We start from the raw sequence: 27079 nt of genomic DNA, 5'->3' as shown, positions 1-27079 counted from the left end.
AAAACTGACCAGCCAAACGACCAATATGACCGACTCCTAGACCGCTTGTCCAGCCGACTGCAGCAAACAAACCAACCAAACAGCCGACTGACTGTTTGAACAACTGAACGACCAACTGACTGATCGACAGACAAACCAAACGACCAAATGACAGATCAGATGACCTACTAACCAACAAACCGACCAACCGTTTAGCCGACAGACTGACAGACCGACCGGCCGACTGCTTCACCGTATGACCGCCCAACCAACCAACCTAGCCGATCGACCGACATACCTACCGATCAAGAGACAACAACCTGACCACAAATTCTCTCACTTATCTCCTTACCAATGCCTCTTCCCCAAACCTCCACTCCCGCCTTTTCTCCACATCCCACAAGAACTGAACACATTTAAACAGATCTACAATGGCGCCTTTACGACGATTCTGATACATAGACAGAGAATGAAGATGTTTTCTCTAATAATCTCCGTGGTTTGAATTCATCTAATTTCAGAGGATGAGTACCCTATCAGACTTGTTGATGGTCCATCGAGTACGGAAGGTCGCGTTGAGATGTTTGCCAACGGTGAATGGGGAACAGTATGTGACGACGGTTGGAACGCCAATGCTGCCAGTGTAGTGTGCAGGCAGCTCGGCTACAACAACGGGTCCAGCATATCTATCACCAATGAACTCGTTGAGCAGAGCGCCGGTGTTATACAGCTAAGTAGTGTGAACTGTAGAGGCGATGAAGAGAGACTGATAGATTGTTCATTCCCTTCCTTGGGGGCTTATTATTGGACCTGTCCCGGACATGGAGCTGAAATTGGCGTTATTTGCCAAGCAGGTTTGAAAGTTGTACTTATTATAGACCAATCCAGGCTCACTGTAACGCACACTCACACCATTGGTGTGTTTTCCAACTGTGTCCCCCTTGATCACGTGACACGGGAAGCTGATGTTCAGATGATCCGTCTTACGCAGTTGATTGAACAATATCAGTAACAACGCTTTCGACATTGAATTGTCCTCATGTGGATGTACTTTGATATGGTCCGGTAACTTAGAGCTAATTTTGGGGAAGATCGTGAGAAGCACCTAATTTGGTACACTTGCTGTCTAGGTCCCTAGAAGTCATCCTAGAGGAGGTACCCAGTTTTGGCAGCCTAGAGCAGGCTTAGGTCAAAGTTTAACATGTGTGCAATACTGCATATAGTTGTCGTAAATTTCCACAAAACTCTGAAATTTAAGGTTCTGAATAGCATAAAAGGATGCCAAACAACAGTACTATAAGACCTACCATATCAGAAGAAAATCAATCAAAAAGCCTTCGCCTAACCAAAACGTGGAGTTTACTCTATTTCCAAATATGCTGAGTCAGCACTTTTGAGAAAGCTTGCTTTTTGTTTTGTTAATGTTAAAGAATTTTTCCCATTATTTCTTTGGAATGTGATAATAATCACACAAGCATTAATAATGATCTTCCTTTCTTTTATTTATTAGTAATGGTTTATTATTATCTTAATTAAGCGTCAGTTTGCTTCAAATGATGTTTTTAAAGTTGCCATTTTGTTTGCATATGTGTATGTATATGTATTCTCATCACATTTAACTCACAAGGCATGAAGGTGTACAATCAATTTCCAGTATTCTAATCTTGGTCCAGTGTAATAGCTTTGCCCTATTACTACTATAGTTACCCGTGTTTGATATAAGTGTAGTGTGGAAGGTGAACATGCATGTACTTGGATGTCGAGAAAGGTCAGTACTGCATACTGAGCTCTTTAACTGTTGTAATCTGTTCATAAAGGTTTATTTTCTGATTTACAATATATTAATTCATATTTTGTGGCCAAAACTCAAGAGAATGCACTGCACGTTTACAATCATTCCTCATCAATAGATTTTAATCATAAATCTTAGCAACCTACGGAATAGTTGGCTATTCTCCAGCCATTGGCTCCGTTCGAAAAAGTTGTTGAGGTCATATACTTCTGGACCACATTTTCAAACTAGCCTTATTTTCATCATTGAGAAATATAATATTTGGCATGATAAAGTGTGCACATTTATATGCATTTGGGTTTAGCAACTCGCAATTTTACATTTTGAGCTTTTATGGAATGAAAAGTGTTCTTGAAAATCTCTTTGTTCATTGTGAATCAATCACACACACGGTATAGGACAGCAATCATTGAACACATCAGGGTGCTATGATGCAAATGAAAAACAACTTGCTTGCACATATCATTACAGGTATTTGCCTCATCCGTAATTATACATGCACATTGTATATAAATGTACGCGTACGTAAATATCTACCGTCCACCGTGAAACAATGACACCCAAAGAATAAAACTGTAAACTGGAACGACCAATAGATTTTCAGCAGGAAAAAAATGGAATACTCGAAATTGTCCATGCCTTTTCATGCCCTGTGAGTTAAAACGTGATATGTAGATTCAATATATACATAATGCATACACAATCAGCTTTAAATCATTAGTGAAATCAAACTAACGTTGTGATAAGGATAATTAATAAACCACGTATAATTTATAAATCAATCAAAGGAAGTGCATTATTTGTGCTCGCGAGTATCCTTGTGCCGAAGTGGCGATACGAAAAAAAAACCCAAAGTTCCTTTGTCTATAACTTTTACATAACAGAAAGGAAACTTCCTAAAAAGTGCTGACTCATCACTTTTGAAATGGAGTAAACTCCCCTATTTTATTGGGCAACGGTTTTTGATGGAACCTTTTCTGAAATGTAAGGTCTTATCGTTGTCAGACATCCTTTTATGCTATTTAGAGTTTAAAATTTCAGATTTTTTGTGGAAATTTGCTTCAATTATATACCGTATAATAGTACACTATGTGAACTTTGACCTAGGCCTGACCATGACATAGACCGCCAAAACCGGAAAGCCCCCTCTAGAAATCCTAGCATTTTGGGCAATATGCAGATCCGTTATTCTTTTCTCCCCTGTTAGATGAAGACTTCTCCATTCGTTTAGCTGGCGGCGGTAATCCGAAATCTGGCCGTGTAGAGCTGTTCTTCAAAGGTCAATGGAGCACTGTATGCAACAGGGAATGGGCTGATTCGGACGCTGACGTTGTTTGCAGACAGCTGGGTTTCCTTGGGCCCAGTATCGCAGTCTCTGGAATCATCCCGGATGGGGAGCTGCGTCCCTTATATATTTCGTTTGAAGCTTGTCGTGATGATGAAGCCAGGCTGGCGCAGTGCATTCTTGAGGAAACTGTCCTTGGCCTCTATGGTTGCAGACCCGACACTGCTGCGGAGGTGATATGCCAAGCAAGTAAGATTTCAATAGAATCAAAGTAACATCTATCTAGCATGTTTCAATTTGTGATAGGAGGGAAGGTGCTTGTGATGCATCGTATCGGATGCAGAGCTCATTATTCCACAACTGTCAGTAATGAATCCAGGTAGTAGTAGTAGAAACATTTATTTCAATGTTGCCATTTCCAAACAATAAAATGTTACAATGCCGAACATATTATACACAGAGAGCAAATTGCAATGAATTATGTAATTGTGTATAATAATGTACATGATCAATACTACAACAAATTTACGACAACATTTAGGTATAAGGTGAAGCCTCACGCTTTTGTACCCTTACCTATCGACAGACAAGTGGACATGACCGAGAAAAACAGAGACAGTGACAAAGGCCAAAATGGACAACAGTGACACACACAAAGACACAACCTAGAAAAACAGTAACACGTATGAGACGAGGGCATATATCTAGATTCATAAATTATAACTAGTTGTTCGAGTAATAATTGAGTAGATGTGATCTAAAGTTTTTAACAAAGACAGAGTAGGAGGGTGATGATTTTAAGAAGTCATCTAGACTATTCCAGTATGATGTACCACGTTGAATAACATTTCTCCTACTAGTGCTTCGGGTATTATTCAAATGGATATCAGATGTGAGCATAAAGAAGGGGTTGAAACAAGTAGGTAATGCATTGTGTATAAACCTATACATAAATTTACCCAAGTTAAAGTAGTATAAGTCATTGAATTGTAAGAGTCTCAAATTCGCAAATAAAGGAAGGGTATGATCACGATAAACAGCATGAGATATTAATCGTACCGCTCGCTTCTGTAACATGAGCAGTTTGTTGCATTTGGATGGTGAACTACCCCAAGTCGAAATTAAATAAATTTAGATATGGCAAAAAAGGAATTGTACAAAATGTGTAAGATTCTACTGGGGAGGTAATATTTTAAACAATTCATTATGCCAACATTGTTTGATATTTTTGTCGCTATATCATTGATGTGGTTTTTTTTGTCCATGTGAGATGCTCGTCAAAAATTATGCCCAAGAATTTAGTGCTTTTTACTTGACTAAGATTGGAATCGTTTAAAATTAAGGGAACACTGTGATTGAGTGCATTTATACTGATGGGCAACAAAAATCATATAGTTCAATTTTAACAGATTAATGCAAAGCTTGTTAGCTAAGAGCCACGTACTATTTTTTTTCAATTCAACATTAAAGTTTCTAATAGCAGTATCAACATTTTTATGAGTATATAATTAACTAGTGTCATCGACATAAACAAAATGAAATAATGTCAGAGGTGTTAATGATATCATTAACATAAATGATGAAAAATATTGGGCCTAATACAGAACCCTGTGGTACCCCACAAGTAATATCTCGATAGGAAGAATTTACACAATTATAAGACACGTACTGCTTTCTAATACTCAACTTTTAAATAAATCAAGTGCTGTTCCACGCACACCGTAGTGTTCCAACTTACTTATTAAAATATCATGATTGACTGTATCAACAGCTTTTGACAAGTCTAGAAATATGCCAATCGAGAAATTATCATGTTCCATCGCGGTACATATTTTACTTAGAACATAGGATGTCGCCAGATCAGTTGACGTTTTTAGTCTAAAACCAAATTTTGCATCAGGCACGATATTGTGCTTGTTCATAAAAAATATTAATCTTGTGTAAATTAACTTTTTATATTAGTCTGGTATAAAATAACTTTTCAAATAATTTGGAAAATGTGGACAATACCAATATGCAGTGGCGTAGCCAGGAATTTTTCAGTGGGGGGGGGGGGGGGGGCGCTGGGGGAGCTGGAACATTTCATGGGGGGGGGCGTCAAGTAGGGGCGTCAATCGCTTCTCGAAAGTGGGGGGGGGGGGCATACCTTGATCATAACTGATGCAAGCGCAAAGCGCGAAGCCCTTACGGCGTGGGGTTCGGGGCCCGCTTAAGGGCCGCGAAAAAAATTGGATTCTAGATGTTCTGTGGTGTGATTTGAAGCAATTTCTTACCACTTTCCTCCATAATTTAACTAATATTTTCTTGGCAAAAGATAATTATTTGAACATCGTTTTCGAGGTTGGAGACATTAAATCAGCTATCGGTATTCTGAGCTATTGGCGTGGGGTTCGGGGCCCGCTTAAGGGCGCCGAAAAAAATTGGATTTTCGATGCTCTGTGGTGTGATCTGAGGCAATTTCTTACCACTTTAACCAATAAATATCTTAGCACAAAAGATAATAATTTAAACATAATTTTCGATTTTTTTCTCAGCTTAAGGCATAAGAAATTTTGTGAACATTGTTTTCGATGTTGGAGTCATTGAATCAGCTACCAGAATTCTGAGCTACAGGCGTGGGGTTCGGGGCCCACTTGAGGGCCCCGAAAAATTTTGGATTCTAAATGCTCTGTGGTGCTATCTGAGGCAATTTCTGACCACTTTATTCAATATTTTCTAAGCAAAAGATACATTGTAGTACATAATAGGGCCCCTTGCGTCATGTAGATCACTGATAATTTTTTTAGAAACTCAAAATCTCAGTGGGGGGGGGGGCGACAAGGTTTCATGGGGGGCGGTCGCCCCTCCCCCCCCCCCACGCCCCCCCCCCCCCCGTGGCTACGCCACTGCCAATATGGGTCTATAATTACCAAAGTCATGCTTACAACCTTTTTTTGTAGATTGGTGTAACCTGGGCTATTTTTAAATCATCAGGAAGCACTCCAGCTGTCAAGCACTTATTAAATATGTCGGCCAAAGGCTTCGCTATAGAATACCGTGCTTGTTTAATAACAAAATAGCTTAAGCCATCAAATCCGGAGGCCTTGTCAGAAGGAAGTGTTAAAATTATCCACAATCTCGTCTGGGGTAACAGGTGACAAAAAGAATGAGTTCGAGCATGGGCTCTTTAAAAATGAACGAAAAGAAGTGTTACATGACGGTAGTTTGCTAGCAAGGTTATTGCCAATATTGACAAAATAATTATTAAATGCCTCAGCAATCTCCATGTTACCTTTAAGATTAGTACTTGTTAAAAAAAAGAAGGGTGAGCATTTTGCTTTCGCTTATTTAGAAGAGAATTAATTACATTCCAAGTACCTTTAATATTGCTTTTTACTTCATAAAATTTTTTTATGGAGATAACTTTTTTTATAATTTAATAAGAGAGTTAAGTTTATTTTTGTAGCAGGTTTAGACAGATTTATTGTGCAAAATAGGTTTCTTCCTGAATTGTCTTTACAAATAATTTGTACGCCTAATTGAATGGGGGATTTAAGTTTATCATAAAGGCATTTTAACTCGTGTAAAGGAAAGTTTTTGTTATAAATTTGTGTAACATGTAACAGAAATGTATTGTACATACTATGAATATCATTTGATGACGTTATTTCATCCCATTCAGTATCATTCAAGTCATGAATAGAATTGTCAATATTATTGTGGTTAAAGTCACGCTTTTTACATTTTCGATCAGGTTGCTCTCTTTCTTTAAGGTTTTCAATTACTAAAATTACAGGAGGATGGTCACTGATATCGGTCACCAAAACACCGGCAGGATGAGTTTGATAAACATTGGTAAAAATATTATCAATAAGAGTTGCACTTTCCGTAGAAATCCTGGTTGGTTTGTCTATAGTAGGATAGAAAGAATGAGATAATAAGGTATTTAGGAAGTTTTGAACGCTATTATCAGTATCACATTCCATTAAGTTGATATTAGAATCGCTCATAATGTAACACGATTTATTCTCACTATCTATTTGTGATAATATTGTATCAATACTTTCAATAAAGTCATTACATGTCACATGTCACGCAAGGAGGTTTATAAACAATTCCAACGATAACGTTCGCTTTAACTTAGATAAGTTTGGTACTTGGAACACTAAAATCAGTGATACCTCGCGCGCCCGCATTTTGTTTGAATGTAGCGCGCGTAGCATGGGCCGAGATTTGTCGGGTCAATAATTTTGTTGCTAGCGCTCTCTAACGCCGTGGCGCCGTGAACCGGCTGCTTTATGGGAACTAAATCCTAATCAATTCTGGGAACAAGACTATGTTGAATTGAGATAAGATCCCCCAATATGTACGAGTTTAGCCTCTCAAGATAGATCCTGAAGGGTTTTCAGACTGTATTTTTATAAAATATTATGAGGCCAGCGAATATGAGGCACATAGGAAACAAAGGCATTGTAATATTCAGTGTTTTACTCGCAAGCATGGCGAATGTATAGCTAAACATCTAATTTTGCATGAATTGATGAAGAATTTAATGTAAATCATTGAATGTCGGTATTCATATTTATATTCACACAGATGAAACTTTCCCAGTTCGTCTTGTGGACGGTATGTCCTATGCATCCGGACGAGTTGAAATATTCTTGAACGGCCAATGGGGAACCGTTTGCTCGAATGACTGGGACTTGGCAGACGCCACGGTTGTATGCAATCAGTTGGGCTTCGACGGAGCAGAAGCTTCAGTCTACCAGTCCCTCTTCGGAGAAGGCACCGGGCCTGTTGTGATGAACCATGTTCAGTGTAGCGGCAATGAGAGCAAACTGGCTGATTGCCCTTTTGCCGGATGGGGAAAGGCACTAAACTTCTGTGAAGGGATCGTAGGCGTCATATGCAATAATTGTAAGTTTCCAACTGTTGATTTACAATGGACCGAGTCGCTTTTATGTGTATATTTGCAGTCGACAATTTGAATCCCGCGGTCTTATTGGTCACAATCTTAATATCATTGTAAAAGTTCCACATTTACATAGCATTGCATGATGAAAACTAATCGGCCAGTTCAAGGTTCCTCGAATTTTATGTCATGACGTCGTCAAGTTGCCCTTGTCGATAACACCAGCGAAGTAAGGTCAAATGGCAGAGAAAGCATGATTTTTTGCGATTTAAAGTGTCCAAGATGCAATTGTTTGTTTTTGCGACCATGTAAACTCACGGAGTATTATTCGCATGCGTCTTAAAGTCACCGAGTATTATAATCATGCGTCGTTAAGTCACTGAGTATTATAAGCATGCGTCGTAAAGTCACTGAGTATTATAAGCATGCGTCGTAATTACTCGTAAAGTCACTGAGTATTATAAGCATGCGTCGTAAAGTCACTGAGTATGGTTCGCATGCGTCGTAAAGTCACCGAGTATTACTTGCATGCGTCGTAAAGTCACTGAGTATTATTCGCATGCGTCGTAAAGTCACCGAGTATTACTCGCATGCGTCGTAAAGTCACTGAGTATTACTCGCATGCGTCGTAAAGTCACTGTGTATTGTTCGCATGTGTCGAAAAGTCACTGAGGTATAATTCGCATGCGTCGTAAAGTCACCGAGTATTACTCGCATGCGTCGTAAAGTCACTGAGTATTATTCGCATGCGTCGTAAAGTCACCGAGTATTACTCGCATGCGTCGTTAAGTCACTGAGTATTGTTCGCATGCGTCGTAAAGTCACTGAGTATTATTCGCATGCGTCGTAAAGTCACTGAGTATTATTCGCATGCGTCGTAAAGTCACTGAGTATTATTCGCATTCGTCAGTTGGTAACGGAATGGTTCTCGGATTTAAGTTCCCTTGAAAAATCCCCCAGGGCAAAGAATCAGAAAGAATAAAGGGACTTTTATTTCATCGATCAGGAAGGGGGGGGGGTGTTAAATTACTTGCAGTTGTTCAAGGTGAAAGAAAAGGTCCTGATGCCAGAAATTAAAATGCGCGACACATTGCATGTATAGTTACTTACCATAATGCGCATGCGTCAGTTGGTGACGGAGTAGTTATCGGACTTAAATTCTCTTAAAAATCCCCAGAGCCATGAATCAGAAACAAAGGAGAATTATATTTCATCGATCAATAGGAATTGATTAAGTTTAAGCAACAGTTTAAGCAAGAAATTCATTTCTGGGGAATAGTTTTCACCTGCAGCATTCTTACCACCGACCGAGCGTAGCAGGCCACAGTGATGTCATGCTTTTCGCAGTGAAATCTAATACATGTATGTTATTTCAAATCAGATGACATGTTAATCAATCACGTGATTATGTTTCACGCATGCGTATCTAAGCTAATGGCTTTACCAGCCTGCAGAAGCAAACTTTGCGTCCCGGATATTTAATGATATAAGCATGATTCCGAAGTATATGTTTTACTCATCCAACTTGTACACAGGATTATAATGAAACTGCATTAAAACAATATTTGTATTTTAATTCATATATTAGCGGCTTTTGGACAAACATGCCCGCCTCCAGAATCGTCATATATTGACGGAGTCCCAACCATCGAGGTCATAATTCCTCGAGGAGAATCGACAGCCAACGTGAACTGGACTCTGCCAACGCTTGTCAACGTACCAGAAAGTTACGAAGAATACACGACGTGCAAAGCCATTGGTGATGAGACTTCCCGTAGGCCGTGCGAGAGTGGCGGGTCGTTTGGCGTCACAAATATCCTATGGGCCCGGTTCAACAATAAGACAGAGGTGGAAGTGGTAATGGTGGTCAATCTGGATGGAAATACCTCTGTCAGTCACCGATGTACGTTCTACATATCCGTCCGAGGTGAGAAACCCTTCTCCTCATTGTGTGCGTGACAAAAAAATGCCACTGACTTCTAATTGGACACTCTCTGGCCAATGTGTCTCGATCAGTGTTATAGTTGAGACCGGATATTGTTCGAGACCAACACCAAGACCGAGACCTGGAGTTTAGAGACCGAGACCTTTTAAAAGTACCGAGACCGAGACGGTAATGGTCCGAGACCGAGACTGCGAATAGTACACTGAAAAAAAAAAACACATCATGAAAATATACTACATCAATGGATAACAAGTTGATTGCATGTAGACATTTAATGTAACTTGGAACCTGCAAGAACAAATAAAGGCCTGTCACACTGCAGTGATAACATCATTGAAAACGAGATGCAAAATGTTGTATCAACCAACGATACTGAACGAAAACAATAAACGCAATGCAATCGATATTATGAGCGAAAAACGCTGCATACTGCTGGTCTCGACTCGAGACCAGCAAAAATATCGAGACCACAGGGAACCGAGATCAATACGGGTCGGAAACCCAGACCAGCAAAAAGTGGTATCGACTAGACGGGTCTCCAGAACGTGACCTACATCGTTTGTCTTAAAGTAACCGTCTGCCATCTTGGATCCCCAAAGCGTCACGTTCTGCAGTTGAGGTTTTTTTTCAAACAGTAACTTCCCTATAGGCCTAATCATTTATTCTTCGGATGTTGGCCATCCTAGGAGTGGGATTGTCGAAATATTGCAAAAAGCCCATCATTATTATTTTCGCTTCCCAAACTACCATTAAATATATTATCAAAACTTTACAAGTTTAAACCAGCAGTTACTGTGTGTGCGTCATGTGACTCAAGATGGCGGAAACTGCGTCAATGCGTGGACATTGTCAGCCAGTACAGTTAGTATTGAGATTAGTGATATGTACATTGATCGTGGATAGTGACCTACCCACAGGGATTAGTGGTCACCAGCGTCATTGAATAGAGCGGTGGGAGACGAGCAAGTGCCTTGCAGTGAACCTAAGGACCCGAAGCTCATTTCACATTAATGTTTATGCAAGACATGTATGCCCCGGTCGCGATTTTTGTTTTTTCCAAACTACATCCGCATATGGGTGTGCGCTATGGCGTTTTGGACTTTACTTTTCTAAAAACATGAGAGGGAAATATAAAATTAGAAGAAAAAAGATGAATTCGAACGTAATTCAATTCGGACAAAAATCCTCTGAAGCCCCAGGTTAGAAAAAAAACAGATTCGGGTACAAAACGGTGATTGAAACCCGCAAACTCGCGGTGCAAAATCACGACCCTGTATCGACTGAGCTATCACACTGCTCGCCAAGACGTGGGGAACAACTTAAAAACCTCGTGTCATTGGACGTAATTTGTTTTGCAGAAAGTTTCTTCAGAGATGGAATGAGTCCCTTTGCTCGAATTCCTGTGCAAGGCCAAGACGTGCCGGCAACCACCGCTGGTTACAACTCAAGCAAAGGTACATTTTTTTCATTGAAAAGCCTATTTTTTGTTTATAGGCCTGATTTTCAAACACTCGCAAAAACGAATTTTGCTTTTTCAATACAACTCCGCTCGCCACATGAAACAAATTTACCGAAATTGGGACAATTGAGAATGATAGGCTACAAAGTTGAATTACAATACACCTTAAATGGAAACCTTTTAAAATTGAAGTTAATAATGATAGTAATAAAATACCGGAGTCTTATATTACCCAGCGCACGTTCTATCAAGAATTGGGTACTCAAGGCAGTGATAATTATGTCTAAGTTAATGAAATAATGAGGCCCATTATGTAGTACCTTTATAAAGGCTAAAAAGGTGTTTCGGCGCACATTGCAGCCACTGCCAGAAACACTGGGGTAAACCCCTTCTCTTGGCAATAATTGAAATTGATGTTGAGAATTGAGCTCGATAACGTTCTGTTACGAATCGTTATGTGGAACTAGTGTAATACAAGTGTTAAAATAGTTGGGAAAACCTATACTAAATCATATTTATTTTGTTGAATATTAGGGCAATGTCCTGAGGATGTGACGTATAATGAGGCGTTTGGCTCCGTCACATGGCCTGCGACTGAGGCTGGTGTACAGGTGGAATCCGTGCAGAAATGCCCACCAATGACGTTAAATGGTAAGACTTAAAATAGATAAACTACCGAGATATAACAATAGACGGCAGCAATTCTAAAGTTGTCGGACTCAGATATCTGAGCCGGAGCATTAACTTGTGAAATATAATAATGCACACGACACTAGTGCAATCAGATCAGGTTTGCTTTCGATTTCGAGTGAAACTGTAAATTATCAAACCCTTGTATGTGTTTATACGGCTGCCCTCAAACGAGCAATATAAACATGGTGCTCATCTTTGTTTAGCTGGTAGCCCACTCGGCAGGAGGAATTGCTTACGAGGCAATGACCAAGAAGAACCCAGGTGGGACGATCCGCAATATCAGAGCTGTGATGAACAAGTAGGCCTACAAAGTACGGGAGGGCAAGCGCCGGTATGTATACTAGAAGGGGCCTACTAAAACTCTGGAGGGCGCCCCTGCACAATTATGAATTTCAGGTCACTGTAGTGTAACCGGATATAGAGTTCATGAAAGTCTACACAAACTGAATGAATGTCGTCCTTATTTCAGCAATTACGTTCTGAATTACGAATCAGGGTGTAAGTGGCAGTTCGAAGGGACATTCAGAAAGCAACTTGCTATGTATACGAATGCTCTAAAAGGGTGTAAATCGTCAAAATTAAGAAGAGATCAACTGAGCGCGAAACTAACACGCCTTTGCTAGGAAGCGCGCGTGATTACAAACAAGTGTTTCGCTTTAAATGCAGTAATATTGCTTCCCCCGGACTTGTCCCTAAAAGCTTCACATTTCGTTGATTAGTGATATGAGTAGTGATTAATTCAAGATTTAGTATCCCTATATGCTACGGGATTTTTTGCTACCCTCGTCTTCAGGCTTATTCAAACGGAAGTCACGTGGCCAAGCTTCTTTCTCAGATAACATCTTCGGAGATGTGGAGCAATGGCCAACTGTCTGCACAGAACATCAACACAATAGCTGACATCTTGCAGAACATTTCCAGTGCTGGTGTCGGCCATCCTCGGGTATGTATTATGTAGTAAAAAGCCAATCTTATCGTTGAACTTTACTGCAATCCGAAATAGCCTAGACCTGACGTAAACAAAAGACGAATGAGTTGCTATTTTCTGATCATATCACAAGAAGACGACAATTAGTTTGCTGTTTGCATGCTCGAGGAATTTAAGCGGTTGTGTCTTTGCTTGAAAGCGGTATTGATACACATGCATCGGTTGCACGTACTGCAGCCATCTTTGGGGATTCAACAGAGATACGTCTGAGCAGACCACTTGTGTATCATTATTAATGAATTAACATAACAAAACACACCTCCAAGACGGCTGCTGAAAGCAGTCGATTTCCGGAGGGTACAACTTATTATGAAGATAGTACAACTCATTATGAAGACAGTCTCCAAGTGGCCGGAGTAGGTTTTTGTTTTAATATTGGCATTTTCTTTTCCTGTCAATTTCAAGACCATTTCAGATACAAAACTACTGTCGGGGATCCAATCAATTATTACGAGAATAAGAGTGCTTTTTCTTTTTCTTCACCGAACGGAAATCTAAAACAAACTCGTATGACACTCATTTTGTGAAGTATATCGAAACCGAATTGAGTTTGGGCCTCGGAAGAGGAACATAAAAGTCATGACAGTTGCTATAAGGTACCGGTTGTCTTTTATTGAGAGATGATGTCGATCCTTGACACATTCTATCTTCCTTATAAAATAATATTGGTCTCATGGAGGGCAGGTCTAGTAGGTCATCTTTGCACTAGACTGACTCATTCAGTGACTGACTGAATGAATGACTGACACTTGTGAACCAGACTGGTTGCCTATCTCACGGACTGTCTGTCACTTATGGCTTACACTGCTCTGCCGGCTGCGTGCAACGTATCCATTCGTGTATGTCGTATGGCATCTACACCGCGTGTGCATGTAGCGCGACTTGTTTATGTACTTCCATGAAGCCAATAAGTTAATTCGGCATGCGAACAACATTAAGACTACAGCTTTCTTTAATGAAATTGTGAATCGGCTGATTTTACGCCTGCAGGTTACTGATGAAGTTCTTGACGTTGCTGATAAGACCATGCGTGCTTTGAAACGCCACGACGCATCTGACAACACGGAAGCAGGCAAGCTTGTCAGCATTGCACAGTCAATCGAGACTCAGGTCTCCTGGACCCTTCGACAGCAGGGTGAGGTCAGTGTCCAGAAGGATTCCATCAAAGTCAAAGCGGCCAACCGCAACTCCTCCGATGTCAGCGGCGGTCTAAGCTTCGCCTTGGTCCGTCACCAGAACGGTCTACCGCCCTCTGCCGGTCCAACGCCGGAGGATGGAGCCTTTTCCGGGTCAGAGGTCAGAGTTTATGAGAGCAGCGGCGAGATACCAGATGAAACGATTGCAGCCGTCAGTCTACCATCCAATCTGTTGGCATTGGTCGAGGCAGAAAATGGTTCGTATCAGCGGAAGGGTTTGTATAAACCACTGCCCTATAATAACCGAACTGGCTGAAAATGTCCATGCTCTAAAGTAGTTGTAAGCCACCTTGAGTCTCCCATGATGCACTCCCGGGAAAGTGATATTGTTTCAAGGGTAGTTAAGCATTTGACTGCTCCAGAGTGAAGCGGCAAAGTTTCTCCAACTGGATTTTGAGAATTGAACAATTCATTCCTAGGACTGGCCAGTATTTCAAAGCGTAATTGATTATCATGGGAGTTGGTGTTTTAAGTTGCAGAACTAAGCTAACATCAACAGTAGAGCGATGTCCACGTACGTCCTGTCATGTCGCTTATAGATTCAATATGGTGGATCAGTTGCTTTAAGTCTCTTTTTCCACATAGCTTGTCCAGTTTGTATAATGGTCAGCGTTAGAGACTCTGGGTTAATTAAAAGTCCGAGGATTTTTTTTTTTAATGTTTATGTTCTTTTTTCCCCATAGATACCTCATAATTTCACTTTGGTGTTACCTTTAGGCAACAGCTCACTGATGTACATTGCTACTCGTTTCATCGCCTATGGGGATGACTCTCTCTTCCCTTCGACAAGGAAATCCTTGTCAGGAACAGGAACCCGTTCGGTTATTCCCGGTGTAGTAGTTTCTGTTGCTGTCGAGGATGTGGAGCTACGGAACCTGACTGAACCAGTTGTTATTCAGATTCAGGTGAGATGACGGGTAACCTACAGGACCACGTGGTATGGGGAAAAAGTCGTGAAGAGTAACTCACAGCAAAATGTAACATTTTTGGGGAAAAAATGTCATTAAGTTTATAGTGACAATTGTTATCGTGGAAAGCCTTTTAATTCTTTTGAAAACTACTAGAATATATTTTCCTATAGGCAGACGTTTGTAACAAGATTTTTTGATAGATACCTGTAGCATAGATATCCAAATGGCTGTGCATTTGCGCCATTGCTATTTGAATGGCCTTACTACAGTGAAAGATCTGAATCAAGTGGGTTGCCTCGGCTTCCCATCCACAACTTGCTCATAGAGGATATTCGTTAATAAACACCAATATCCACAAGACTGCGGATTTCGTGGCTACTTCTTGCGGTAGCACATAATGTCAATGGGAAGTGGATTTCGCTGGTTGCAAGCGCATCACACGGGACTTGACACTCATTTTGACAGTTGCTTATGAGGCAACTTTGGGCACCTACAGAAAGCCACAGGCTTTTATTCATCCAGTGTTAATCGTGATCTGACGAATATAGGGTTTGACTTGAGATTTGATTCTTGATTGTCTAATGGTTGACTCGATTTACAACTCTAGCTTCCAGTGATTATCAACATCAAAGAGGTCACGTGTGTCTTCTGGGACTTAACTCTGAGAAACGGAGTCGGTGATTGGTCCAATGCTGGATGTGAGTTTCAGGGAGTGACCAATGGGCGACACAGATGTCATTGTAATCACGCAACCAACTTCGCAGTATTTGTAGTGAGTATATGTCCCTCGGATTTAAGTAATGTGTGATGTTTGCCTAAACATTTCTCCATTTTATGTTTTATACGGTGTGCATTGCTCATGACATGAGAAGAAATGACGACAAAAGGATGACGTGAAAAGAAATGACAACACGTGAATTTTTTTTATATCCTATTTGGGATTAAAATCAATCAAATTCAATGTTATAAATATCTGAATAAATCACTGGATAATGACGAAAAGAAGCGAATTATTATGGTACAGTCATGTGGTTGCGAAGGGCGATTTCTCAAGGTTACGTAAACTTAATTTTGAATGAAACTACATTTACACACATGTTCACGTTGGCGGGTGAAATCTTTGAAAATTAATTTCTCCAGTTTGGAAGACCGTATTTTCATGCAACATTCAGGATTAATTGCCTTATAATGATCCAAGTATATGTGCTAAAAATCGTTGTGATATGTTCATTATTTTTCGTTAAAATTGGAAAAATAGGCCTGGCTACGTGCATTTTTGAAAATTGTAACACTGGCGTTTGCAACATATGTCAATCTTTTCAAGCCTGAGGAATATTAATAAGGTTCCTATCCATAATGTTGTGCAGTAACAAAATGGAGAAAAACCTCCTACACGAGTAATTAATTGATAAATATCACCCTTTTTGCCGGCTTCCATTGCATTGGTCGATACCGAGACCCACGCCTAGCCTGCCGAGTGACGCTAATGAATATAATCTACCATATGTTATTGTGTGGCTTGGCCGGAATCCCTCAGCCGTAGACAATGCACGTCGGTTGTGTCGGCGGAAAATCCTCGTCAAAATTTTCCATGGAGATTGTTCTAGTTGTAGCACTAGCGTTGGCAACAATAGATTAAACTGAAATTCTGAATATTCTTAGTGTTGAACTAATCGTGATTTAATCAAATTCCTAGAAATTGAGGTTAATACATGCATTTGGGAAGATTCCTTCCAGACTTGAAGGTCAGCTTTACCAGTTACCAGTATTGACGTTTCGGCATCGATAAGCAAGATTTGTTCACTGACGTGAAGTTTAGAATCTCGTCTTCCGTTACAATTTTACAATTCAATCATACTGAGCATATTTACTGATAAACACAACGTTCAAAAGGCCATGTTTTTTCGGGTGCATGGATTTCACTGCTCTGTTATAGCGTCTAAGTACGTAATCGGATTAGCTTTGCCTAACTAAACCAGACGCTTATTGCCTTAGCAACTACATGACTGTATACCTAAACAACTTAGAACAGCCGCTGCAAAGACACACCAATTCGTTAGTTACAAATCTATTAAATTCGGTAAAATTTCAATACTGACACCAGGGATAATATAGATGTGTTGTTTTTATTTTGCAAGGAACTAGAAGACGAGTTGAAGTCGTACCATCGAGCATTGAATCCAATCACACGGATTGGCTGCATTGCATCAGCAGGGATGTACGCGTTCATGCTGTTGATGTATTTTCCGTTCAGGTAGAAAATGCTAATGTACTTATTTTGCGAGATGCCAATAATAAATTAACAAACATTGCAAATATAACGGCAGAAATATTATCATACATAGCCCAACACTGTGTTCCACTTCAAAATAGATCTTGAAATACTACGTTACGTATAGTGATGTTAATCTTGTTTTGAGTTTGGTGAATTGTCTGTGAGATTTTTATATAAGGAACTAAATTAATTGTATGGGTTATGTATTTTTTGTAGGAAGCTGCGCGCGCTGAAATCCGGCCAGATATTCGCCCAGTTCATCCTGTCGCTACTGTTATTGTACACTGTGTTGGTGTCCGGAGTAGAGAATGCGAAGGTATTATTGTATGTTGTATGATTGTATGAAAAGGTTCCACTTTCACTGAGACCAACAACAACATGACATAACAAGTTATGTTAAATGTTATGTGGACCTTAACCCTTTTCTTTGTGAATTTGAAATTCCAAGCTAGAGCCTATTTAGTGTTTACCGTGTTCAACTCCGCAGAGTGGAATGAGGTACTATATACTGTAACATCACCTAGAATAAGATTGGTTTTATTTCACTGACAGGTTTCAACCTACGGTTGTGTAACTGTGACTGCTCTTCTGCACTACTTGCCACTATCCACAATGATGTGGACGGCCATTGAAGCAATAAACATGTACACCAATGCTCTGACGAGGCAAACTCCTACGGATGGAACTTATTACATGATCATTGCGAGTACCGTGGCGTGGGGTGGGTATATTTTGATGTATGGGGAACCATATTGCATTGTATTATTTTCCATTTGTCACAAATTAATATATTCTTATGCAGCAGTTTATTTACTACAACAATATATAATTTAATAGAATGCTAATACATGTACAACACTTTGATATATTTGAATGAGTTTGTTTCTTCATTCAATAGGGGACGTTAAACTATAAAGGACAATAAGGTCCCCAATTCCCGAGAGGTCCCCTATTTGGATTCGTGTACAAACACATATGGGAGGTCTTCCCAAAAAGTTATGAGTACAAACAAAACAGGGGTCCCCGATTGCAGGCAAATACACACTTGTGTGTATGGGGAACCTACTATCATTTTACTGTCCGGTGGAGACATGAACCTAGTGCATTGAGGACACTGGTTTATCGTAGTTTCTGGTTGGAGGGGAATTTGTGTATATATGAAATTTAAAGTGGCCGTAATTTTGTTTTTTCGGCCATAAAAAAATATATTTTGCTAAATGTGGGGACGGAGAGTAGAGGGCTTCCATTAGGAAACCTACAAGCAGGAGCAGCGGGGGGGGGGGGGGGGGGGGCACTTGTCCCAAGATTTTCCCAGGCCGACACAAGTGCCCCTCTTGTGCCCCTCGAGATGTAAACAAAACTGCCCCTCAAACGCACACGTATGAAAGCATAATGCTTGCGCTAAAATAAAATCGTTTCCTGTTGTAATGCAAAACTGCCCATCAAAACACATTGAGGATTGTGCACATTCTGGAGAAGGAAAACTACCCCTTGAAAGCACAAATATACCTCTCACAATAATAAATCTATGTCCTTGAAGTCGCCTGTTATTTCATTGTCTTCCCCCAGGACTCCCCCTGATTGTGACAAGCATATCGCTGATAGTTGCAACTGACCAGTACGGCACCGCTGATAAGTAAGAAACTGTTTTGTTTTATTCAGCTGGTAACATCTGTGTTTTGACCATGGGATGACGTTTGGTTTATTGGAAAAATATAAACTTTGAAATTACAATAGTGCACCACAGGAAAACAAAAACAACACAGCTCCCAATTTCTTCATGCTTATTAAAACAGGCTTATTAAAAACATCATCAAATTTTCTCTATTTAGAAATATTGTATTAAGGCCATCAAACAACAGAAGTTAAACAAGAACCATCCAAATAAATTTAAAGTTAGATTGAAGTGTTTAAACAGTTCTAGTAACTGTCTGCTAATATGGCTATATATCTTGTATCAAGTTACAAACAAGCCTGAGTTCATTAAGTACCGGTACACTAGTGCTTGTGAAGCAAGTTCTGTTGGGAATGATTTGACAAACTATGATTCACTGAAATATAATTTCCTGGTATCATTTTCAGCTGCTTTGTAGCGCCAAATCTGGCGATGTACCTGGGCATCCTCCTGCCAATCTGTCTCATTCTGGTCAACAACGTCGTCCACTTTGCTCTGGTGGTGCGCGTCCTGTGCAAATCCAAGGATGAGCCTCCCTATTACGCGCAGATGACAAAACGCCTGGTGACGGCCGTGGGGATCTGCACTCTGACATTGGCTGCCTGGTATGTGGGATATCTTTCCCTGCAGACTGCGTCAGATGCCTTCTCAATCAGCTTTTGTGCGGTCAACTTGGTCCAGGTGAGGTTTTAGGTGTCTCTTTACCTTTGACACGTTAAAGTTGTTCTCCCCGTGCTTTTCCTTTCTTTCGAGTCTAACCCGAAAAAAATACATATATGTATATAATTATATATAGTTGAATTTTCAAATTGGTTTGCTTTTTTTTAAGCAAAACAGTTTTATTCACTTTGAACAAGTCAACATACACATTTTGGATTAGCCTACCGTTCTGTGCGGCACAATTATTATTCGGGTGTATCATTTCGTGCTTTGTGGGAGCAAAACAACCCAAAATAATTTGCTTTCAGGGGGTTACAAAAGTCGAAAGTAAACAATATAGCGATTCGATCTTTAATCATGTACCAACACCTTCGTGCTTTTAACCTCCCGCCAAATACTCCACTGTATTCGATTCCTTCTGCTTCTGTTCTGATCGATTCCTAGATCTGATGAGAATCCATTCTGTCATACTTGTATTCGATTCTTACCTTGCCTTGTTACTAAAGGTTGATAAAAAAGGACGACCAGTCAATTGCGCCCTATGAAAAAAACAAAATACACGGTGTTCAAAAGAATCGCGTGACACAAAAACAATTGATAGCCGATGTTAACGTACCGTCTTGGATCAAGACTCGATGTAATTGAATTATTTACACTAATCCTGCAGTTATACGAAATGAACATCAATGACGTCTTGATTTGCAGGTTGCTCTTGCCTGCTTCAAAGTACACCTCATCGTCAAGGGAGACACTCTGTCCTCAGGCAAAGCCCATGGCGCCGAAGCGGCTGATGCTGGGAGCGAGGAGAACCCACCTGCCTCCCTGTCTAATGTCCAGATCGCCCTGCCTACTCTCTCGGAAGCTGGACCCGAATCGGACAGCAAGGGAGACGGGGATCAGACCGACCTTGCATTTGACGCGTCCTTGTAAAGTTCCAAGGGGGATCAGTGACAAGAGATCTAGCGAGAGTACGTGAATCCTGGGAATGTAGTAACCACAAATCGTGCACATTAATGTTGCGATAAGACACACGCGGAGTATGTAGTCAGTGTTCGGTATCAATATATGTTTACATAAAAAGGTGAATGTGAAGTTGTATAAACATGAACACCTAGTTAGATTTGACTACAGAAAACAGTCATATTTTCATCCAGCCGACTAGGCCTACAGCTAGGGTCATCTAGGTGCAAATTTAAGTAATATGTGTTTCAGAGTGCAGAACAAATACGAAATAAGAACTTTTTTGAAATCACTTTTTAGAACTCAAGTATTCTGGATGAAAGCAAACACATACACTTGATGTTATACGTGTGGATGAATGTTGTTTTATCGTGCACGTGGTAAATCAGTGTAAATCAAATTTTCAATATCGGTTTTTGGTGGTTTTTTTTTTTTTGACCCACTTGACTTACTTCTGAAAGCGATTCCTAGCCCATTATCACTACAAAAATGTCCGTAAACTTGGTCCTGTTTTGACGTGTAGTCGAAATGGGTTGGGAAACACAGCAAAGGATGGCTACCTCATGAATTAAGACCAATCGTTGTATCTTGTACAATCCTTTGCCTTTGGCGGGCAACGGGGGAAAAACTTATGATTTTCAGAAATTAAGATTTGAGGCTTGGCACGGTGAAGATAGTAATGAGTGAAAGGTTTGCGGAAACACCATAAGGGCATAATTTCTCAACTAAGAGAATGGTTCTGAAAAGAATCACCTCTAGCCTGGTTCTTTTCACAACCATTCTCTTAGTTGAGAAATTATTCCCATGGTGTTTCCGCAAACCTTTCACTCAATTTTGAGATAAATCTTAGCGAAGTTCATTGTTATAAACGATTCTTATCACTGTACTGCATTAACGATGCAACTTTCAATATTGGGTGGGGAGGAGAAGAACACCTAAGTTTCAGACCAGTGTTTGATTAAGTACTGTGTGATGTTGTGTGGCTGATTATAAGCAAGACTTGTGACGATTTATTCCGTAAAGTTGTCAATGCACCGGTAAAACAGTGTTGTGTTTAAATAATCGAGTGTACTAGTTTAAGCGTCAAAAGTTGTCGCATTCGTAACACGTAAATTCTAAGTAATTCAGGGTTGGTCATGTGAAAAGCCATTCAAATACACTGTGGCAAAAGCACAGACGTCAGAGAGTAAATTTAGATGCATGACATAAAGGGTGGTGTCCATTTAGGATCAATGTTGTACTTGTAAAGTGAAGGTGAATATTGTTGTATCGTTTTTTTAAAATAAATCTGGGGGAGGGGGACACAAGGAAGTCTTAAGTCAGTTGAGATCTCAGTAGCAGAATAGGGGAGGGGGCTTGGTAGGGGGGAACGCCCCATTCAGCCGCTGACTCATGTTAGGATACTAGGGACATTAATACTAAATGGAATGCTAAAATTTCTCAAATTGCCTTGGAATGTAAAGGAGAAAATATCGTTTATTTCAACCTACCGGGGCCATTCGGAACGTCTACACTTAATCCCCTTTCATATCACCCACCTTCCCCATTTTTGAAAGCAAGAACCGCCCACGGATTCAGGAAAAGGAAACAGGTACTTAATTTGAGTAATAAAGAGTTGTCTGAGTGGTGTTATGTATTTGTTTTGTGATTTTGGGAAATTAAAGCGTTGTGAATGTTGTCATGAGATTCGTTCATATTGTCATGTTTCATTTATCCCCTCAGTAACGGCACGGCATCGAAAACAAACAACAAACAACCAAAACCCCCAACAAACAACCACCCAATGGTGCTGCCGGCAAAGTAAAATCTGAAGAATGGAGAAGGAAGGGATAATAAACCCCGCTGCTAAAAAACCCGCGAAGCTAAAATCCAGTTCTGAACTCATGGCAAAAGATTGTACATGCTATCATGTCAGGCCTTCAGGGCTTCGATGTTGGATGTTTCATCTGTTATAGGAACTCGGATCCTGTACTCCACGGTCAATCCTTGGTTTCAGCTATGACTACTAACGGATATTTAAAGATGCAATTTATATTTTACTTTAGGCCTCTTGTTTCCTTGAACAAAAATATGACTTAACCTCTACCAAGACTTGTAAACCTGATTTAAAAAAATGGGAGATAGAAAGTATTGAATTATTTTTAACAATATTTCCGTCATGGAATATAGACTTGTACATGTAGACCCACAAGTTGCGAGGTACCTGACTGCAATTCACTTGCCGCGAAGCGCGGCCACTGCGTGTACAAAAGTACAAATTCCCTGGTGTACGTGCGTCACAAACAAGGAACGGTGCGCGTCAACCAGCGAAATGTCCCGTCGATCCATGGGACGTCGTTGCTAGGTAAAAGGGCGCCCTCTTTTGGTGGCGCACGGCGCTCTTACAAATACTGACTCACTGGTAGTGTTGCGCATGCCTACGTGAGGATTAAGGCACCGGATTTTTGGGAGTCCAAATTTCATGTGACACTGAAAAAGTGTTGAAGACCAGCTAGCCATGTCTTTATCATCCATTTTAAGACCGGCCACGTGACGGGCTCTCGACCAATAGGAATGGGTAAACTGAATAAAGGTATTTATGAATGTCCCTTTAAGTATATTCGAACTCAATACACATGCAATTCCTACCGAGTCATTAATTTTCGTTTAGTTTCGCTCTATTGGTTGGAGCATTTAGCGCAAGATATATAAACCGGCAGCTACAGCTCCTTTTATCGTTACTTTTGCAAAATACATGAGGATTCAAGATCATTGCGGAAAAATGGGTTTATTGATGTAAATGTTGGTAAGCGATAAGGCCTACAAAGAAAAAATATTCGGTCTCTGGTCAGACCAAAGTTCCGGAATTGACGCGGGGACGCGCCTTTTTTTTTTTTTTTTTTGCAAGCTTGGATTGTACAGACATAGAGGGGTACTATTTTGCTATTTAGTGTCCTCATGTACATTGGTGTCCTCCATAATTTGCCTTGGTGCTCTCGATCATTTACCTTGGTGCAATTTCCCATTCCTTGGTGCTCTTTCGTAAAAAGAGGAGGTGCGGCAATAGAGGGCGCTATTGGAGCTACCGTGGAACATTTTGGGGGAAAAAAGATTGACGCGCATGATTAAAATCGACGCGCGCGCTGACCAGAGACCGACTAATATTTTTTTGGTCTACTATAGGCTATTATTTCTAGCTAATGTGTGCGCTGTAATTGACACCGTCGTCTTGGTACAATCAGAGCAAGTATCACGTTTATTGAGGAAATTTAGAAACTTAATTTTAATCTAAAACATTAATTCTGCAATTGTCTTTAGCCTGCAGTAACCTGCATGGGATTTACGTCTACCTGTACCGCTAACATGATGCCGCAATAGCGCCCTCTTGTGCTCACAGTAGGCGCTACTCTCAATTTTACTTTTTTACACCAAAGAATAGACTGCAAAGTGACCATTGGTCGCCAGCTCCATCTCTGTTGGATTTTCACCGTGCAGACGACACTCGCTGGTGCCCGACACGAAGTCGAAGGAAACGCAGCCGGTATACCTGGTGCAGCTCGCGGCACAGCGAAGCAGCGATGTGAACCGTTTGATGGACAACGGGGCTGAACTTCTCACCGAGACTCCCTCGTGTAGACGAACGAAGTTGCCAAACTTGGGCATTGATCCTGAAAGGCCAACAAACAAGGGGAAGGCTATGTTAAGGTGGTTGAAGTTGTTTTCAACTTGCTCTGGACTGGCCTCCTTATTTTGGCACCCAACCCAACAACATGTGAGTTGGAAATCGCCACCAGATCTACATTGATAACATTGATAACTTTTTTCCCCCAATTCTTACACAATGGAATCAGGAGAGACAAAGTTTGTTAGCGTGTTGGCATACTCAGGAACCAATTTGAGATCAAATGAATTAATGTAGGTGCCCTTTTCCTCGCATCTGAAAATCTATAACTTAAAATATATTTATATATATCTTTAAATGAGTGGCATAAACTATCAGAGGCACGCCCTCTCCTGCTTGAGGTCAAAGTGCATCTTGGTCTTCCCTTTCCCTGCTAACTCAGCATCTGGGGAAAGGCAAAAGTCAGCTTTTTGTTGTCAATAACGTTCATTAAGTTCCCCCAGTTCAGTGGCGTGGCAAGGGCATTTTTGTAAGGAATGTGGTTTAGACGTTAAAAAAGGGCACTCGCCTCATCCTTGCTGAAAGCTGGACATTTTTGTTCACTGGCCACCCGGCCTCCATTAACGTTCACGCGACATTTCCCCCCAAAATGCACTGGTTAAAAAAGGGTGCTCGTGAAAAAAAAACAGTTGTGAAAAGGGGTTTTCTACAGGCACAGAGTATTGAAGTGATGAAGTAACTGATTAAAAATATAGTCCCACCAAAAAGTGGATACACCTTTCCCTCCGGACTTGCCGATTTTCGGCGCATCACACTCTCCAGACGTGTATTCCTCCAAACGGACCTCTGCCAGTTGCAGATAAGCCTGGCTGGCCGTCACACCTGGACGAGAGATGTTTATATCCAGGCTAACATAGCGGGCCATTCGCGGCGGATCGCACAGGAATGTGTTGGTTGCCCCGTCCGAGGACTGATTCCTGAAGGCTGGGGAGCCGCATGGTGGGTTTGGATCATTGGTCACATTCATGTTCAGTCCTGCCCGGACTAATGCGCCGGTGAAGCGGTGCTGGCCTGATTAGGGGAAAGGAATTTACTTATGAACGACAAGCAAACAACAAACGACAACAGCGCCGACGGCGCTGGTCGGTTGGTTCGTGGTCACGTTCACAAGCATGTCCGTTGGTCGTCGGTCGGAAGGTCGGTGGCCGGTGGTCGGTCGGTCTACCTGTTGTTTGGTCAGTAGTCAGTTGTTATTTAGGTCCGAAGGGCGGTTGGAAGGTCGGTCGGGTCTTTCGTCGGAACTTACCGCAGCATCCTGTCCGAAGTGTGACAGTAACTCTGCCCAAGCAGTGTTCCCCATCTAAATCGACAATCCACCACGGATGAGGGTCCCCAGGGACTGGAAGGAATCCATAAACAAGACAATGAGGTACATTATACGTTTCCCCAGTTAATACATTCGGTGAAAAGACACTTTAATTTCGTTCCTCAACATCTTCAATGTAAATTTCAATTCCACCTTTGCACTAAACAATTTCGTTTTTAGTGGACTGTAATAATGAGGGTATTCCTATTTGCTTGTCATTCATTATATTGCTTTTGTAATACCATTTCGTTTGTGGCAAGGAGAACGTTACGATTAAAAATGTTTCCAATGCTTCATTTCTTCAGTTAGAAAAACGGTTATTTACCATGATGATTATTTTAAAATTGTATTCCAATGTACATACTGATGAACGTTTAAATCGTACAGACACTAACATTAATGCATAACACGAAATTTCATGGTCGTTCCAGGGAATTTGTAAGATAATGGTTAATGAAAGTGACCGGGAATCCTTTGGAGGAAGCTGAACAACATTGTGTGCATTATCGAAATAGGTAGAATATGGTAGCTTTAAAGGGACATCGCACACATATATTGACACCTGTTCTGCCTTCGGCAGCCTTTCCAAAATGTGTTTAGCGCCCTCTGCCGTTTATGCGTATTTTTTCATGCCATCATTTTGATCAGTTATTTATCACAATCGTGCTCTAGAAAATCAGTAATTTCGACAGGTTTCACCAGTAATCCAATCCCCTTAATCAGCACAATCTGTAAGTAATCTTTCTCTGATCATGTAATGTATAAGCTTTACTAGTTTGATCACTGTTTTGTGGGTTTTTGGGGGCTATTTCTTAAATTTAGTGTCGTTTATTTACGGACACGTGTACATAAACGTGTTCGGTCGCATGTACATTTTGTAGGGGTTTTTGTGGACATTTTGAGGGCTCTGTTTTTCCTTCTCATCTTGCTTTCATGTCAATTTGGGGGATTTGTCTACTTTTACATGTCTGAAATCTTTATTGTAATTTCTCTGTTATTTAATGGGGTATTTCCAGCCAGTTAATTCTCAGATTTTGGATTCTTGGGGTAGACTTGTCATAGTCCTTGGGCCATTTCCTGTATTTTCGTCTCTTTCATTAGTGGTCAATTAAGATAGTTCATGTAATCACCTCACACTAATTAATACTCCATTAATCTTCTGTACTTTATTGTTTTAACTCAAAATGTGTTCTGTATGATTTAAATTGCAGTTTCACACCGCTTCCAATAAACAGCTAATTTGCCGACTCCACTACAGTCCATTTTTGGCTCATTGGGAGAGTGTTTAGCCTCTGCATAGCTGCGCACATACACGTGCAGTGAGGGCAGAAGAGTGAAAAGATTAACGCTACAACCCAAGAGGATCTACATTAACTGGTATCCTGCTGCAACATTGTTCCACA

The 27079-nt window shown here is 40.7% G+C and overlaps 1 protein-coding gene across 1 annotated transcript in view; it reads left to right on the top strand.

Annotated features, from left to right (window-relative positions):
* The window catches only part of LOC119741459, a 59424-nt gene extending 37420 nt beyond the window's left edge, over nucleotides 1-22004 (top strand). Inside the window, exons 7-23 of the mRNA XM_038217214.1 lie at nucleotides 501-833; nucleotides 2979-3305; nucleotides 7632-7952; nucleotides 9536-9874; nucleotides 11251-11346; nucleotides 11886-12002; nucleotides 12248-12375; nucleotides 12838-12987; nucleotides 14023-14425; nucleotides 14946-15133; nucleotides 15747-15911; nucleotides 17278-17393; nucleotides 17631-17730; nucleotides 17967-18135; nucleotides 18984-19050; nucleotides 19497-19770; nucleotides 20455-22004. Of these exons, the coding sequence (XP_038073142.1) occupies nucleotides 501-833; nucleotides 2979-3305; nucleotides 7632-7952; nucleotides 9536-9874; nucleotides 11251-11346; nucleotides 11886-12002; nucleotides 12248-12375; nucleotides 12838-12987; nucleotides 14023-14425; nucleotides 14946-15133; nucleotides 15747-15911; nucleotides 17278-17393; nucleotides 17631-17730; nucleotides 17967-18135; nucleotides 18984-19050; nucleotides 19497-19770; nucleotides 20455-20679 (3518 nt within the window). The 3' untranslated portion in view covers nucleotides 20680-22004. The remainder of the gene's footprint in view (nucleotides 1-500; nucleotides 834-2978; nucleotides 3306-7631; nucleotides 7953-9535; nucleotides 9875-11250; nucleotides 11347-11885; nucleotides 12003-12247; nucleotides 12376-12837; nucleotides 12988-14022; nucleotides 14426-14945; nucleotides 15134-15746; nucleotides 15912-17277; nucleotides 17394-17630; nucleotides 17731-17966; nucleotides 18136-18983; nucleotides 19051-19496; nucleotides 19771-20454) is intronic.
* The last annotated feature ends 5075 nt before the right edge of the window (nucleotides 22005-27079 follow it).

Source organism: Patiria miniata, unplaced genomic scaffold (genome assembly GCF_015706575.1).
Source record: "Patiria miniata isolate m_02_andy unplaced genomic scaffold, ASM1570657v1 HiC_scaffold_5, whole genome shotgun sequence".
Taxonomy (NCBI): domain Eukaryota; kingdom Metazoa; phylum Echinodermata; class Asteroidea; order Valvatida; family Asterinidae; genus Patiria; species Patiria miniata.
The sequence above is the reverse complement of the archived record's forward strand: the minus strand, read 5'-3'. Positions and strand labels throughout refer to the sequence as shown.